At 47.9% G+C, this 16,212-nt stretch overlaps 1 protein-coding gene across 1 annotated transcript in view; it reads right to left on the reverse strand.

Annotated features, from left to right (window-relative positions):
• The window catches only part of cog6 (component of oligomeric golgi complex 6), a 122,651-nt gene that overhangs the window by 31,679 nt on the left and 74,760 nt on the right, over window positions 1-16,212 (reverse strand). The window contains exons 13-14 of the mRNA XM_042296515.1: window positions 12,821-12,952; window positions 6,084-6,251 (exon numbers count right to left, since the gene is read on the reverse strand). Coding sequence (XP_042152449.1) covers window positions 6,084-6,251; window positions 12,821-12,952 — 300 coding nt within the window. The remainder of the gene's footprint in view (window positions 1-6,083; window positions 6,252-12,820; window positions 12,953-16,212) is intronic.

The following is a 16,212-nucleotide window of genomic DNA, read 5'->3' on the forward strand; positions in this document are numbered from 1 at the left end:
TACTACTACAGGCCAGAGCCCTATCCCCTATATAGTGCACTACATTAGACCAGAGGCCTTTTCCCTATATAGTGCACTACTTTAGACCAGAGCCCTATTCCCTATATAGTGTACTACTTTAGACCAGAGCCTTATTCCCTATATAGTGCACTACTTTAGACCAGAGCCCTATTCCCTATATAGTGCACTACTTTAGACCAGAGCCCTATTCCCTATATAGTGCACTACTTTAGACCAGAGCCCTATTCCCTATAGTGCACTACTTTAGACCAGAGCCCTATTCCCTATATAGTACACTACCTAAGACCAGAGCCCTATTCCCTATATAGTGCACTACTTTAGACCAGAGCCCTATTCCCTATATAGTGCACTACTTTAGACCAGAGCCCTATTCCCTATATAGTGCACTACTTTAGACCAGAGCCCTATTCCCTATGTAGTCCCCTACTTTAGACCAGAGCCCTATTCCCTAAATAGTGCACTACGTTAGACCAGAGCCATATTCCCTATGTAGTGCACTACTTTAGACCAGAGCCCTATTCCCTATATAGTGCACTACTTTAGACCAGAGCCCTATTCCCTATATAGTGCACTACTTTAGACCAGAGCCCTATTCCCTATATAGTACACTACTATAGACCAGAGCCCTAATCCCTATACAGTGCACTACTTTAGACCAGATCCCTATTCCCTATATAGTGCACTACTTTAGACCAGAGCCCTATTCCCTATATAGTCCACTACTTTAGACCAGAGCCCTATTCCCTATATAGTGCACTACTTTAGACCAGAGCCTTATTCCCTATATAGTGCACTACTTTAGACCAGAGCCCTATTCCCTATATAGTCCACTACTTTAGACCAGAGCCCTATTCCCTATATAGTGCACTACTTTAGACCAGAGCCCTATTCCCTATATAGTCCACTACTTTAGACCAGAGCCCTATTCCCTATATAGTGCACTACTTTAGACCAGAGCCCTATTCCCTATATAGTGCACTACTTTAGACCAGAGCCCTATTCCCTATATAGTGCACTACTTTAGACCAGAGCCCTATTCCCTATGTAGTCCCCTACTTTAGACCAGAGCCCTATTCCCTAAATAGTGCACTACGTTAGACCAGAGCCATATTCCCTATGTAGTGCACTACTTTAGACCAGAGCCCTATTCCCTATATAGTGCACTACTTTAGACCAGAGCCCTATTCCCTATGTAGTGCACTACTTTAGACCAGAGCCCTATTCCCTATATAGTGCACTACTTTAGACCAGAGCCCTATTCCCTATGTAGTGCACTACTTTAGACCAGAGCCCTATTCCCTATGTAGTGCACTACTTTAGACCAGAGCCCTATTCCCTATATAGTGCACTACTTTAGACCAGAGCCCTATTCCCTATGTAGTGCACTCCTTTAGACCAGACCCCTATTCCCTATGTAGTGCACTACTTTAGACCAGAGCCCTATGTAGTGCACTGCTTTAGACCAGGGCCTTATTCCCTATGTAGTGCACTACTTTAGACCAGAGCCCTATGTAGTGCACTACTTTAGACAAGAGCCCTATTCCCTATATAGGGCACTACTTTAGACCAGAGCCCTATTCCCTATATAGTACACTACTTTAGACGAGAGCCCTATTCCCTATGTAGTGCACTACTTTAGACCAGAGCCCTATTCCCCATGTAGTGCACTACTTTAGACCAGAGCCCTATTCCCCATGTAGTGCACTACTTTAGACCAGAGCCCTATGTAGTGCACTACTTTAGACCAGAGCCCTATGTAGTGCACTACTTTAGACCAGAGACCTATGTAGTACACTACTTTAGACCAGAGCCCTATGTAGTGCACTACTTTAGACCAGAGCCCTATTCCCTATGTAGTACACTACTATAGACCAGAGCCCTTTTCCCTATATAGTGCACTACTTTATACCAGGGGGCATATGCACACAACATAAAAGCATTTATTAACTGGGTAGTTCGAGCCCTGAATGCTGATTGGCTGAAAGCCGTGGTATATCAGACTGTATACCACGGGTATGACAGAACATGTATTTTACTGCTCTAATTACGTTGGTAACCAGTTTATAACAGCAATAAGGCATCTCAGGGGGGTTGTGGCATATAGCCAATAACCATGACTAAGGGCTGTGTCCAGGCTGTACTCCACGTTGCGTTGTGTGTAAGAACAGCCCTTAGCCGTGGTATATTGGTCATATATCACACCTCCTCAGGCCTTAATGTTTAATTATACTCCTGACACACATCCAACTCTCACTACAGCATGATTGTCCTTTGTCTGACAGAGACAATATGAAATCCTATCTACTCCAATACGAAGTATGGAACACGACACAATAGAGAATGCTTCAAATGGGCTCGAATTCACAGCTATCATGACAATGGACTGACCTGGGCTGTGGTTTGACCTGGGCTGTGGTTTGACCTGGGCTGTGGTTTGACCTGGGCTGTGGTTTGACCTGGGCTGTGGTTTGACCTGGGCTGTGGTCTGACCTGGGCTGTGGTTTGACCTGGGCTGTGGTTTGACCTGGGCTGTGGTTTGACCTGGGCTGTGGTCTGACCTGGGCTGTGGTCTGACCTGGGCTGTGGTTTGACCTGGGCTGTGGTTTGACCTGGGCTGTGGTCTGACCTGGGCTGTGGTTTGACCTGGGCTGTGGTTTGACCTGGGCTGTGGTTTGACCTGGGCTGTGGTCTGACCTGGGCTGTGGTCTGACCTGGGCTGTGGTTTGACCTGGGCTGTGGTTTGACCTGGGCTGTGGTTTGACCTGGGCTGTGGTTTGACCTGGGCTGTGGTCTGACCTGGGCTGTGGTCTGACCTGGGCTGTGGTCTGACCTGGGCTGTGGTCTGACCTGGGCTGTGGTCTGACCTGGGCTGTGGTTTGACCTGGGCTGTGGTCTGACCTGGGCTGTGGTCTGACCTGGGCTGTGGTTTGACCTGGGCTGTGGTTTGACCTGGGCTGTGGTCTGACCTGGGCTGTGGTCTGACCTGGGCTGTGGTCTGACCTGGGCTGTGGTCTGACCTGGGCTGTGGTCTGACCTGGGCTGTGGTCTGACCTGGGCTGTAGTCTGACCTGGGCTGTAGTCTGACCTGGGCTGTAGTCTGACCTGGGCTGTAGTCTGACCTGGGCTGTGGTCTGACCTGGGCTGTGGTCTGACCTGGGCTGTGGTCTGACCTGGGCTGTGGTCTGACCTGGGCTGTAGTCTGACCTGGGCTGTAGTCTGACCTGGGCTGTAGTCTGACCTGGGCTGTAGTCTGACCTGGGCTGTGGTCTGACCTGGGCTGTGGTCTGACCTGGGCTGTAGTCTGACCTGGGCTGTGGTCTGACCTGGGCTGTAGTCTGACCTGGGCTGTAGTCTGACCTGGGCTGTAGTCTGACCTGGGCTGTAGTCTATGTCAAACAGTATCATGTCTAGAGTCACCGTGTTCACCACCGTACATAGATTTACAACAACGACTTGAATTAGTAATGCTTAAGTAATGTATTTAATGTTACTATGGCTACTGTTGTTGGAACAGAATACATCATGTATTTAATGTTACTATGGCTACTGTTGTTGGAACAGAATACATCATGTATTTAATGTTACTATGGCTACTGTTGTTGGAACAGAATACATCATGTATTTAATGTTACTATGGCTACTGTTGTTGGAACAGAATACATCATGTATTTAATGTTACTATGGCTACTGTTCTGGAACAGAATACATCATGTTTTTAATGTTACTATGGCTACTGTTCTGGAACAGAATACATCATGTATTTAATGTTACTATGGCTACTGTTGTTGGAACAGAATACATCATGTTTTTAATGTTACTATGGCTACTGTTGTTGGAACAGAATACATCATGTATTTAATGTTACTATGGCTACTGTTGTTGGAACAGAATACATCATGTATTTAATGTTACTATGGCTACTGTTGTTGGAACAGAATACATCATGTATTTAATGTTACTATGGCTACTGTTCTAGAACAGAATACATCATGTATTTAATGTTACTATGGCTACTGTTGTTGGAACAGAATACATCATGTTTTTAATGTTACTATGGCTACTGTTCTAGAACAGAATACATCATGTATTTAATGTTACTATGGCTACTGTTGTTGGAACAGAATACATCATGTATTTAATGTTACTATGGCTACTGTTCTGGAACAGAATACATCATGTATTTAATGTTACTATGGCTACTGTTGTTGGAACAGAACACATCATGTATTTAATGTTACTATGGCTACTGTTCTGGAACAGAATACATCATGTATTTAATGTTACTATGGCTACTGTTCTGGAACAGAATACATCATGTATTTAATGTTACTATGGCTACTGTTCTAGAACAGAATACATCATGTATTTAATGTTACTATGGCTACTGTTCTAGAACAGAATACATCATGTATTTAATGTTACTATGGCTACTGTTCTAGAACAGAATACATCATGTATTTAATGTTACTATGGCTACTGTTGTTGGAACAGAATACATCATGTATTTAATGTTACTATGGCTACTGTTCTAGAACAGAATACATCATGTATTTAATGTTACTATGGCTACTGTTCTGGAACAGAATACATCATGTATTTAATGTTACTATGGCTACTGTTCTGGAACAGAATACATCATGTATTTAATGTTACTATGGCTACTGTTGTTGGAACAGAATACATCATGTATTTAATGTTACTATGGCTACTGTTGTTGGAACAGAATACATCATGTATTTAATGTTACTATGGCTACTGTTCTAGAACAGAATACATCATGTATTTAATGTTACTATGGCTACTGTTGTTGGAACAGAATACATCATGTATTTAATGTTATTATGGCTACTGTTGTTGGAACAGAATACATCATGTATTTAATGTTACTATGGCTACTGTTCTGGAACAGAATACATCATGTATTTAATGTTACTATGGCTACTGTTGCTGGAACAGAATACATCATGTATTTAATGTTACTATGGCTACTGTTGTTGGAACAGAATACATCATGTATTTAATGTTATTATGGCTACTGTTGTTGGAACAGAATACATCATGTATTTAATGTTACTATGGCTACTGTTCTGGAACAGAATACATCATGTATTTAATGTTACTATGGCTACTGTTGTTGGAACAGAACACATCATGTATTTAATGTTACTATGGCTACTGTTGTTGGAACAGAATACATCATGTATTTAATGTTACTATGGCTACTGTTCTGGAACAGAATACATCATGTATTTAATGTTACTATGGCTACTGTTGTTGGAACAGAACACATCATGTATTTAATGTTACTATGGCTACTGTTGTTGGAACAGAATACATCATGTATTTAATGTTACTATGGCTACTGTTCTGGAACAGAATACATCATGTATTTAATGTTACTATGGCTACTGTTCTGGAACAGAATACATCATGTATTTAATGTTACTATGGCTACTGTTGTTGGAACAGAATACATCATGTATTTAATGTTACTATGGCTACTGTTCTGGAACAGAATACATCATGTATTTAATGTTACTATGGCTACTGTTGTTGGAACAGAATACATGTATTTAATGTTACTATGGCTACTGTTCTGGAACAGAATACATCATGTATTTAATGTTACTATGGCTACTGTTCTGGAACAGAATACATCATGTATTTAATGTTACTATGGCTACTGTTCTGGAACAGAATACATCATGTATTTAATGTTACTATGGCTACTGTTCTGGAACAGAATACATCATGTATTTAATGTTACTATGGCTACTGTTGTTGGAACAGAACACATAAAGACAGTTCAATCACTGGCTGGAGTAGTATTGACTAAATTAGGCCTAAACATCAAATAGAATATATTCTGTAATGTCTATAATGTGAAATCCACATGTTTCAGGCATGCCCAGGGACAGACAACTTTTCTACAACACTGATGGCCAGTTTCCCGGAGACAGATTGAGTTGTAGTCCTGAACTCTGCTTAGTCCAGCACGTGGCTTCATCTGTCTTTTGGAAACTGGCCATCTGGCCTCCAACAAAGGGTTGCCAGTTCAGTACCTGGAACTCCAGCATCTCCAGCCTCTTGTCTGTGAACTCAAACAGAGCCAGGGTGGTCTTCATCACATACAGAGAGTTCACCATGTACGTTGCCATGTCTGCAGTACCGAGGTTACTGGCTGAAACTGTACACAGCTGGAGCAGGGGGTCCAGGATACAAGACAACACCTAACAGAGAGACAGAGAGAGGACAGAGTTACTGGCTGAAAACAGGGGGTCCAGGATACAAGACAACACCTAACAGACAGAGAGAGAGAGAGGACAGAGAGACAGACAGAGGACAGGTTACTGGGTGAAAACAGGGGGTCCAGGATACAAGACAACACCTAACAGGCAGACAGAGAGAGGACAGAGAGAGAGCGAGACAGAGAGCGAGCGAGAGAGAGAGAGAGAGAGGACAGGTTACTGGCTGAAAACAGGGGGTCCAGGATTTATTTTTATTTACCTTTATTTAACCAGGCAAGTCAGTTAAGAACAAATTCTTATTTTCAATGACGGCCTAGGAACAGTGGGTTAATTGCCTGTTCAGGGGCAGAACGACAGATTTGTACCTTGTCAGCTCGGGGATTTGAACTCGCAACCTTCCGGTCACTAGTCCAACGCTCTAACCACTAGGCTACCCTGACGCCTCTACACTCTAACCACTAGGCTACCCTGCCACCTCTACACTCTAACCACTAGGCTACCCTGCCACCTCTACACTCTAACCACTAGGCTACCCTGCCACCTCTACACTCTAACCACTAGGCTACCCTGCCACCTCTACACTCTAACCACTAGGCTACCCTGCCGCCTCTACACTCTAACCACTAGGCTACCCTTCCACCTCTACACTCTAACCACCAGGCTACCCTGCCACCTCTACACTCTAACCACTAGGCTACCCTGCCACCTCTACACTCTAACCACTAGGCTACCCTGCCACCTCTACACTCTAACCACTAGGCTACCCTGCCGCCCCAGGACAACAAGACAACACCTAACAGACAGACAGAGAGAGAAAGAGAGCGAGCGCGAGAGAGCGAGACAAACAGACAGACAGACAGAGAGAGAGACAGACAGAGAGCGAGACAGACAGAGAGCGAGACAGACAGAGAGCGAGACAGACAGACAGAGAGCGAGACAGAGACAGAGAGCGAGACAGACAGACAGAGAGCGAGACAGACAGACAGAGAGCGAGACAGACAGACAGAGAGCGAGACAGACAGACAGAGAGCGAGACAGACAGACAGAGAGCGAGACAGACAGACATAGGACAGGTTACTGGCTGAAAACAGGGGGTCCAGGATACAAGACAACACATTCATTATTAGAGAGGTTGATGAATATGAATCTCTCTCATCTCCTGAGGGCAGAGGACATTAACCAGAGGGCAGAGGACATTAACCAGAGGGCAGAGGACATTAACCAGAGGGCAGAGGACATTAACCAGAGGGCAGAGGACATTAACCTGAGGGAAGAGGACATTAACCTGAGGGAAGAGGACATTAACCTGAGGGCAGAGGACATTAACCTGAGGGAAGAGGACATTAACCTGAGGGCAGAGGACATTAACCTGAGGGTAGAGGACATTAACCAGAGGGCAGAGGACATTAACCAGAGGGCAGAGTACATTAACCAGAGGGCAGAGGACATTAACCTGAGGGCAGAGGACATTAACATCTAGTCATTGGCGACTCCATTACCCGCAGCATTAGACTTAAAGCGAATCATCCAGCGATCATACACTGTTTACCCTGGGGCAGGGCTACCGACGTTAAGGCTAATCTGAAGATGGTGCTGGCTAAAGCTAAAACTGGCGAGTGTAGAGAGTATAGAGATATTGTTATCCACGTCGGCACCAACGATGTTAGGATGAAACAGTCAGAGATCACCAAGCGCAACATAGCTTCTGCGTGCATATCAGCTAGAAAGATGTGTCGGCATTGAGTAATTGTCTCTGGCCCCCTCCCAGTTAGGGGGAGTGATGAGCTCTACAGCAGAGTCTCACAACTCAATCGCTGGTTGAAAACTGTTTTCTGCCCCTCCCAAAAGATAGAATTTGTAGATAATTGGCCCTCTTTCTGGGACTCACCCACAAACAGGACCAAGCCTGACCTGCTGAGGAGTGACGGACTCCATCCTAGCTGGAGGGGTGCTCTCATCTTATCTACCAACATAGACAGGGCTCTAACTCCTCTAGCTCCACAATGAAATAGGGTGCAGGCCAGGCAGCAGGCTGTTAGCCAGCCTGCCAGCATAGTGGAGTCTGCCACTAGCACAGTCAGTGTAGTCAGCTCAGCTATCACCATTGAGACCGTGTCTGTGCCTCGACCTAGGTTGGGCAAAACTAAACATGGCGGTGTTCGCCTTAGCAATCTCACTAGGATAAAGACCACCTCCATTCCTGTCATTACTGAAAGAGATCATGATACCTCACATCTCAAAATAGGGCTACTTAATGTTAGATCCCTTACTTCAAAGGCAATTATAGTCAATGAACTAATCACTGATCATAATCTTGATGTGATTGGCCTGACTGAAACATGGCTTAAGCCTGATGAATTTACTGTTTTAAATGAGGCCTCACCTCCTGGCTACACTAGTGACCATATCCCCGTGCATCCCGCAAAGGCGGAGGGGTTGCTAACATTTACGATAGCAAATTTCAATTTACAAAAAAAAAAAAATGACGTTTTCGTCTTTTGAGCTTCTAGTCATGAAATCTATGCAGCCTACTCAATCACTTTTTATAGCTACTGTTTACAGGCCTCCTGGGCCATATACAGCGTTTCTCACTGAGTTCCCTGAATTCCTATCGGACCTTGTAGTCATAGCAGATAATATTCTAATCTTTGGTGACTTTAATATTCACATGGAAAAGTCCACAGACCCACTCCAAAAGGCTTTCGGAGCCATCATCGACTCAGTGGGTTTTGTCCAACATGTCTCTGGACCCACTCACTGTCACAGTCATACGCTGGACCTAGTTTTGTCCCATGGAATAAATGTGGTGGATCTTAATGTTTTTCCTCATAATCCTGGACTATCGGACCACCATTTTATTACGTTTGCAATTGCAACAAATAATCTGCTCAGACCCCAACCAAGGAACATCAAAAGTCGTGCTATAAATTCACAGACAACACAAAGATTCCTTGATGCCCTTCCAGACTCCCTCTGCCTACCCAAGGACGCCAGAGGACAAAAATCAGTTATCCACCTAACTGAGGATCTCAATTTAACCTTGCGCAATACCCTAGATGCAGTTGCACCCCTAAAAACTAAAAACATTTCTCATAAGAAACTAGCTCCCTGGTACACAGAAAATACCCGAGCTCTGAAGCAAGCTTCCAGAAAATTGGAACGGAAATGGCGCCACACCAAACTGGAAGTCTTCCAACTAGCTTGGAAAGACAGTACCGTGCAGTACCGAAGAGCCCTTACTGCTGCTCGATCATCCTATTTTTCTAACTTAATTGAGGAAAATAAGAACAATCCGAAATTCCTTTTTGATACTGTCGCAAAGCTAACTAAAAAGCAGCATTCCCCAAGAGAGGATGACTTTCACTTTAGCAGTGATAAATTCATGAACTTCTTTGAGGAAAAGATTATGATTATTAGAAAGCAAATTACGGACTCTTCTTTAAACCTGCGTATTCCTCCAAACCTCAGTTGTCCTGAGTCTGCACAACTCTGCCAGGACCTAGGATCAAGAGAGACGCTCAAGTGTTTTAGTACTATATCTCTTGACACAATGATGAAAATAATCATGGCCTCTAAACCTTCAAGCTGCATACTGGACCCTATTCCAACTAAACTACTGAAAGAGCTGCTTCCTGTGCTTGGCCCTCCTATGTTGAACATAATAAATGGCTCTCTATCCACTGGATGTGTACCAAACTCACTAAAAGTGGCAGTAATAAAGCCTCTCTTGAAAAAGCCAAACCTTGACCCAGAAAATATAAAAACTATCGGCCTATATCGAATCTTCCATTCCTCTCAAAGATTTTAGAGAAGGCTGTTGCTCAGCAACTCACTGCCTTCCTGAAGACAAACAATGTATACGAAATGCTTCAGTCTGGTTTTAGACCCCATCATAGCACTGAGACGGCACTTGTGAAGGTGGTAAATGACATTTTAATGGCATCGGACCGAGGCTCTGCATCTGTCCTCGTGCTCCTAGACCTTAGTGCCGCTTTTGATACCATCGATCACCACATTCTTTTGGAGAGATTGGAAACCCAAATTGGTCTACACGGACAAGTTCTGGCCTGGTTTAGATCTTATCTGTCGGAAAGATATCAGTTTGTCTCTGTGAATGGTTTGTCCTCTGACAAATCAACTGTAAATTTCGGTGTTCCTCAAGGTTCCGTTTTAGGACCACTATTGTTCTCACTATATATTTTACCTCTTGGGGATGTTATTCGAAAACATAATGTAAACTTTCACTGCTATGCGGATGACACACAGCTGTACATTTCAATGAAACATGGTGAAGCCCCAAAATTGCCCTCGCTAGAAGCATGTGTTTCAGACATAAGGAAGTGGATGGCTGCAAACTTTCTACTATTAAACTCGGACAAAACAGAGATGCTTGTTCTAGGTCCCAAGAAACAAAGAGATATTCTGTTGAATCTGACAATTAATCTTAATGGTTGTACAGTCGTCTCAAATAAAACTGTGAAGGACCTCGGCGTTACTCTGAACCCTGATCTCTCTTTTGAAGAACATATCAAGACCATTTCAAGGACATCTTTTTTCCATCTACGTAACATTGCAAAAATCAGAAACTTTCTGTCCAAAAATGATGCAGAAAAATTAATCCATGCTTTTGTCACTTCTAGGTTAGACTACTGCAATGCTCTATTTTCCGGCTACCCGGATAAAGCACTAAATAAACTTCAGTTAGTGCTAAATACGGCTGCTAGAATCCTGACTAGAACCAAAAAATTTGATCATATTACTCCAGTGCTAGCCTCTCTACACTGGCTTCCTGTCAAAGCAAGGGCTGATTTCAAGGTTTTACTGCTAACCTACAAAGCATTACATGGGCTTGCTCCTACCTATCTCTCTGATTTGGTCCTGCCGTACATACCTACACGTACGCTACGGTCACAAGACGCAGGCCTCCTAATTGTCCCTAGAATTTCTAAGCAAACAGCTGGAGGCAGGGCTTTCTCCTATAGAGCTCCATTTTTATGGAACGGTCTGCCTACCCATGTCAGAGACGCAAACTCGGTCTCAACCTTTAAGTCTTTACTGAAGACTCATCTCTTCAGTGGGTCATATGATTGAGTGTAGTCTGGCCCAGGAGTGGGAAGGTGAACGGAAAGGCTCTGGAGCAACGAACCGCCCTTGCTGTCTCTGCCTGGCCGGTTCCCCTCTTTCCACTGGGATTCTCTGCCTCTAACCCTATTACAGGGGCTGGGTCACTGGCTTACTGGGGCTCTCTCATGCCGTCCCTGGAGGGGGTGCGTCACCTGAGTGGGTTGATTCACTGTTGTGGTCATCCTGTCTGGGTTGGCGCCCCCCTTGGGTTGTGCCGTGGCGGAGATCTTTGTGGGCTATACTCAGCCTTGTCTCAGGATGGTAAGTTGGTGGTTGAAGATATCCCTCTAGTGGTGTGGGGGCTGTGCTTTGGCAAAGTGGGTGGGGTTATATCCTTCCTGTTTGGCCCTGTCCGGGGTGACCTCGGATGGGGCCACAGTGTCTCCTGACCCCTCCTGTCTCAGCCTCCAGTATTTATGCTGCAGTAGTTTATGTGTCGGGGGCTGGGGTCAGTTTGTTATATCTGGAGTACTTCTCCTGTCCTATTCGGTGTCCTGTGTGAATCTAAGTGTGCGTTCTCTAATTCTCTCCTTCTCTCTTTCTTTCTCTCTCTCGGAGGACCTGAGCCCTAGGACCTGAGCTCCAGGACTACCTGACATGATGACTCCTTGCTGTCCCCAGTCCACCTGGCCATGCTGCTGTTCCAGTTTCAACTGACCTGAGCCCTAGGACCATGCCCCAGGACTAACTGACATGATGACTCCTTGCTGTCCCCAGTCCACCTGGCCATGCTGCTGCTCCAGTTTCAACTTCCACCTGACTGTGCTGCTGCTCCAGTTTCAACTGTTCTGCCTTATTATTATTCGACCATGCTGGTCATTTATGAACATTTGAACATCTTGGCCATGTTCTGTTATAATCTCCACCCGGCACAGCCAGAAGAGGACTGGCCACCCCACATAGCCTGGTTCCTCTCTAGGTTTCTTCCTAGGTTTTGGCCTTTCTAGGGAGTTTTTCCTAGCCACCGTGCTTCTACACCTGCATTGCTTGCTGTTTGGGGTTTTAGGCTGGGTTTCTGTACAGCACTTTGAGATATCAGCTGATGTACGAAGGGCTATATAAATAAATTTGATTTGATTTGATTTGATTAACCTGAGGGCAGAGGACTTTAACCTGAGGGCAGAGGACATTAACCAGAGGGCAGAGGACATTAACCTGAGGGCAGAGGACATTAACATGAGGGCAGAGGACATTAACCTGAGGGCAGAGGACATTAAACTGAGGGCAGAGGACATTAACCAGAGGGCAGAGGACATTAACCTGAGGGAAGAGGACATTAACCTGAGGGAAGAGGACATTAACCTGAGGGAAGAGGACATTAACCTGAGGGAAGAGGACATTAACCTGAGGGAAGAGGACATTAACCTGAGGGAAAAGGACATTAACCTGAGGGCAGAGGACATTAACCTGAGGGTAGAGGACATTACCTGAGCGAAGTCAGCCTGGCGAGCGTCCAGAGGAACTACAGAGGAGTCATGAGAGGCCAACACCTCCCTCAGGAGAGCCAGGGTCTGGGTCAGAGAGGAGGTGGGGCCCAGGTCTGGAGGGGGGAGCTCCACCTGGAGGGAGGAGGAGGAGGTGGTTAGAGGGAGGTAGAGGAGGAGGGAGGGGTTAGAGGGAGGGGTAGGAGGAGGAGGGAGGGAGGGGTTAGAGGGAGCAGGAGGAGGAGGAGGGAGGGGTTAGAGGGAGGGGTAGGAGGAGGAGGAGGGAGGGGTTAGAGGGAGGAGGAGGAGGAGGGAGGGGTTAGAGGGAGGAGGAGGAGGAGGGAGGGGTAGGAAGAGGGAGGGGTTAGAGGGAGGAGGAGGAGGAGGGAGGGGTTAGAGGGGGAGGAGGAGGAGGAGGAGGAGGGAGGGGTTAGAGGGAGAAGGAGGAGGAGGAGGGAGGGGTTAGAGGGAGGAGGAGGAGGAGGAGGGAGGGGTTAGAGGGAAGAGGGAGGAGGAGGAGGGAGGGGTTAGAGAAACAATTCAACAAATTACGCTACAGTGCCTCCTTCATAGCTACCATGGCCATGCTCCTCTCCTCCTCCCTCCATCTCTCCCCCTCTCCTCACTCCATCTCTCCCCAATCTCTCCCCATCTCTCCTCCCTCAAACTCTCCCCATCTCTCCTCCCTCCATCTCTCCATCTCCCCCTCTCCATCTCTCCCCATCTCTCCTCCCTCCATCTCTCCATCTCCCCCTCTCCATCTCTCCCCATCTCTCCTCCCTCCATCTCTCCCTCCCTCCCTCCATCTCTCCCTCCCTCCCTCCATCTCTCCCTCCCTCCCTCCATCTCTCCCTCCCTCCCTCCATCTCTCCCTCCCTCCCTCCATCTCTCCCTCCCTCCCTCCATCTCTCCCTCCCTCCCTCCATCTCTCCCTCCCTCCATCTCTCCCTCGCTCCCTCCCTCCATCTCTCCCTCCCTCCCTCCCTCCAACTCTCCCTCCCTCCCTCCAACTCTCCCTCCCTCCCTCCCTCCATCTCTCCCTCCCCCTCCAACTCTCCCTCCCTCCCTCCCTCCATCTCTCCCTCCCTCCCTCCCTCCCTCCATCTCTCCCTCCCTCCCTCCAACTCTCCCTACCTCCATCTCTCCCCCTTCCCATCTCCCCTCCCTCCAACTCTCCCCCTCTCCATCTCTCCATCTCTCCTCCCTCCATCTCTCCTCCCTCCATCTCTCCTCCCTCCATCTAATACATGTGATTAGTAGAAGTCAGTGTCCCTGGTATTAGCTGGTGTGGAGAAGGTAACAAAGTAGCAGCCTAACCCAGGGCTGATAGATTAGAGAGGCGTTGAGGGTTGTTAGTGTGATTCATGCTATTGATCTGATAGCAGCTAGTGTTGTTTGGACTGAGGCCTGTCCGTGATCCGGGATATTTGGACTCCAATTTGAGGAAACGGGCTGCTGTTTCTCAGTCCCAACTGGTAACTACCAGCTCTCCTCACAAACAGTCCCAAATGGTGACCTTATTCCCTGTATAGGGCACTACTTTAGACCAAAGCCCTATGGGCCCTGGTCAAAAGCAGTGCTCTATATAGTGAATTAGGGACCCGTTTAGGTCTGCATGTCTTACAGGAATAGGCCTGTTGTCTGTGAGGGTTGAGAAACAACATGTTTCTCCATATCCTATTGAACTACTACTGCACCAGCATGTCATTAGCTTGGGCACAGGAACATTTCAAACACTTTTTGTTGTCTAAATAGAAACTGTGGAAGTTGGACCATCATGCAGGTACACAGCATGTACACAGGACGAGGCAAGTCACTTCTATACTGAAGAAAAATATAAAATATAAAATGAATAAATGTCAAAGATTTTACAGTTCATATAACAAAATCAGTCAACAGGCCAGAACCTGGGGAGACAGACCCAGAACCAGAACCAGCCACTGGGGGGGCCAGACCCAGCCAGACCCAGCACCAGACCCAGCCACTGGGGGGCCAGACCCAGCCAGACCCAGCCACTAGGGAGCCAGACCCAGCCACTGGGGAGCCAGACCCAGCCACTGGGGAGCCAGACCCAGCCACTAGGGAGCCAGACCCAGCCACTGGGGAGCCAGACCCAGCCACTGGGGAGCCAGACCCAGCCACTGGGGAGCCAGACCCAGCCACTGGGGAGCCAGACCCAGCCACTGGGGAGCCAGACCCAGCCACTGGGGAGCCAGACCCAGCCAGACCCAGCCACTGGGGAGCCAGACCCAGCCAGACCCAGCCACTGGGGGCCAGACCCAGCCAGACCCAGCCACTAGGGAGCCAGACCCAGCCACTGGGGAGCCAGACCCAGCCACTGGGGAGCCAGACCCAGCCACTGGGGAGCCAGACCCAGCCACTGGGGAGCCAGACCCAGCCACTGGGGAGCCAGACCCAGCCACTGGGGAGCCAGACCCAGCCACTGGGGAGCCAGGCCCAGCCAGACCCAGCCACTGGGGGCCAGACCCAGCCACTGGGGAGCCAGACCCAGCCACTGGGGAGCCAGGCCCAGCCAGACCCAGCCACTGGGGAGCCAGACCCAGCCACTGGGGAGCCAGACCCAGCCACTGGGGAGCCAGGCCCAGCCAGACCCAGCCACTGGGGAGCCAGACCCAGCCAGACCCAGCCACTGGGGGCCAGACCCAGCCAGACCCAGCCACTAGGGAGCCAGACCCAGCCACTGGGGAGCCAGGCCCAGCCAGACCCAGCCACTGGGGAGCCAGACCCAGCCAGACCCAGCCACTGGGGGCCAGACCCAGCCAGACCCAGCCACTAGGGAGCCAGACCCAGCCACTGGGGAGCCAGACCCAGCCACTGGGGAGCCAGACCCAGCCACTGGGGAGCCAGACCCAGCCACTGGGGAGCCAGACCCAGCCACTGGGGAGCCAGACCCAGCCACTGGGGAGCCAGGCCCAGCCACTGTGGCGCAAGGCCCAGCCACTGTGGCGCAAGGCCCAGCCACTGGGGAGCCAGACCCAGCCACTGTGGCGCAAGGCCCAGCCAATCAGAATTAGTTTTTCCCCCAAGAAAGAGCTTTATTACAGACAGAAATCCCCCCCCCCTCCCGGCCCAGGTCTGTGGTCGTGAGGCCGGTTGGACGTCCTGCGAGATTCTTTAAAACGACGGGGGGGGTTATGAATCAATGAACATTCAATTCTCTGGTAACAGCTCTGGTGGACATGCCTGCAGTCAGCACACCAGTAGAGACATCTGTGGTTGACAAAACTGCACAATTTCGATTGGCCTTTTATTGTGCCCAGCACAAGGTGCACATGTGTAATGATCATGCTGTTCAATCAGCTTCTTGATACGCCACACCTGTCAGGTGGCTGGATTATCTTGGCAAAGGAGAAATGCTCACTGACAGGGTTGTA

The sequence above is a fragment of the Oncorhynchus tshawytscha genome, linkage group LG13, assembly GCF_018296145.1.
Source record: "Oncorhynchus tshawytscha isolate Ot180627B linkage group LG13, Otsh_v2.0, whole genome shotgun sequence".
NCBI lineage: Eukaryota > Metazoa > Chordata > Actinopteri > Salmoniformes > Salmonidae > Oncorhynchus > Oncorhynchus tshawytscha.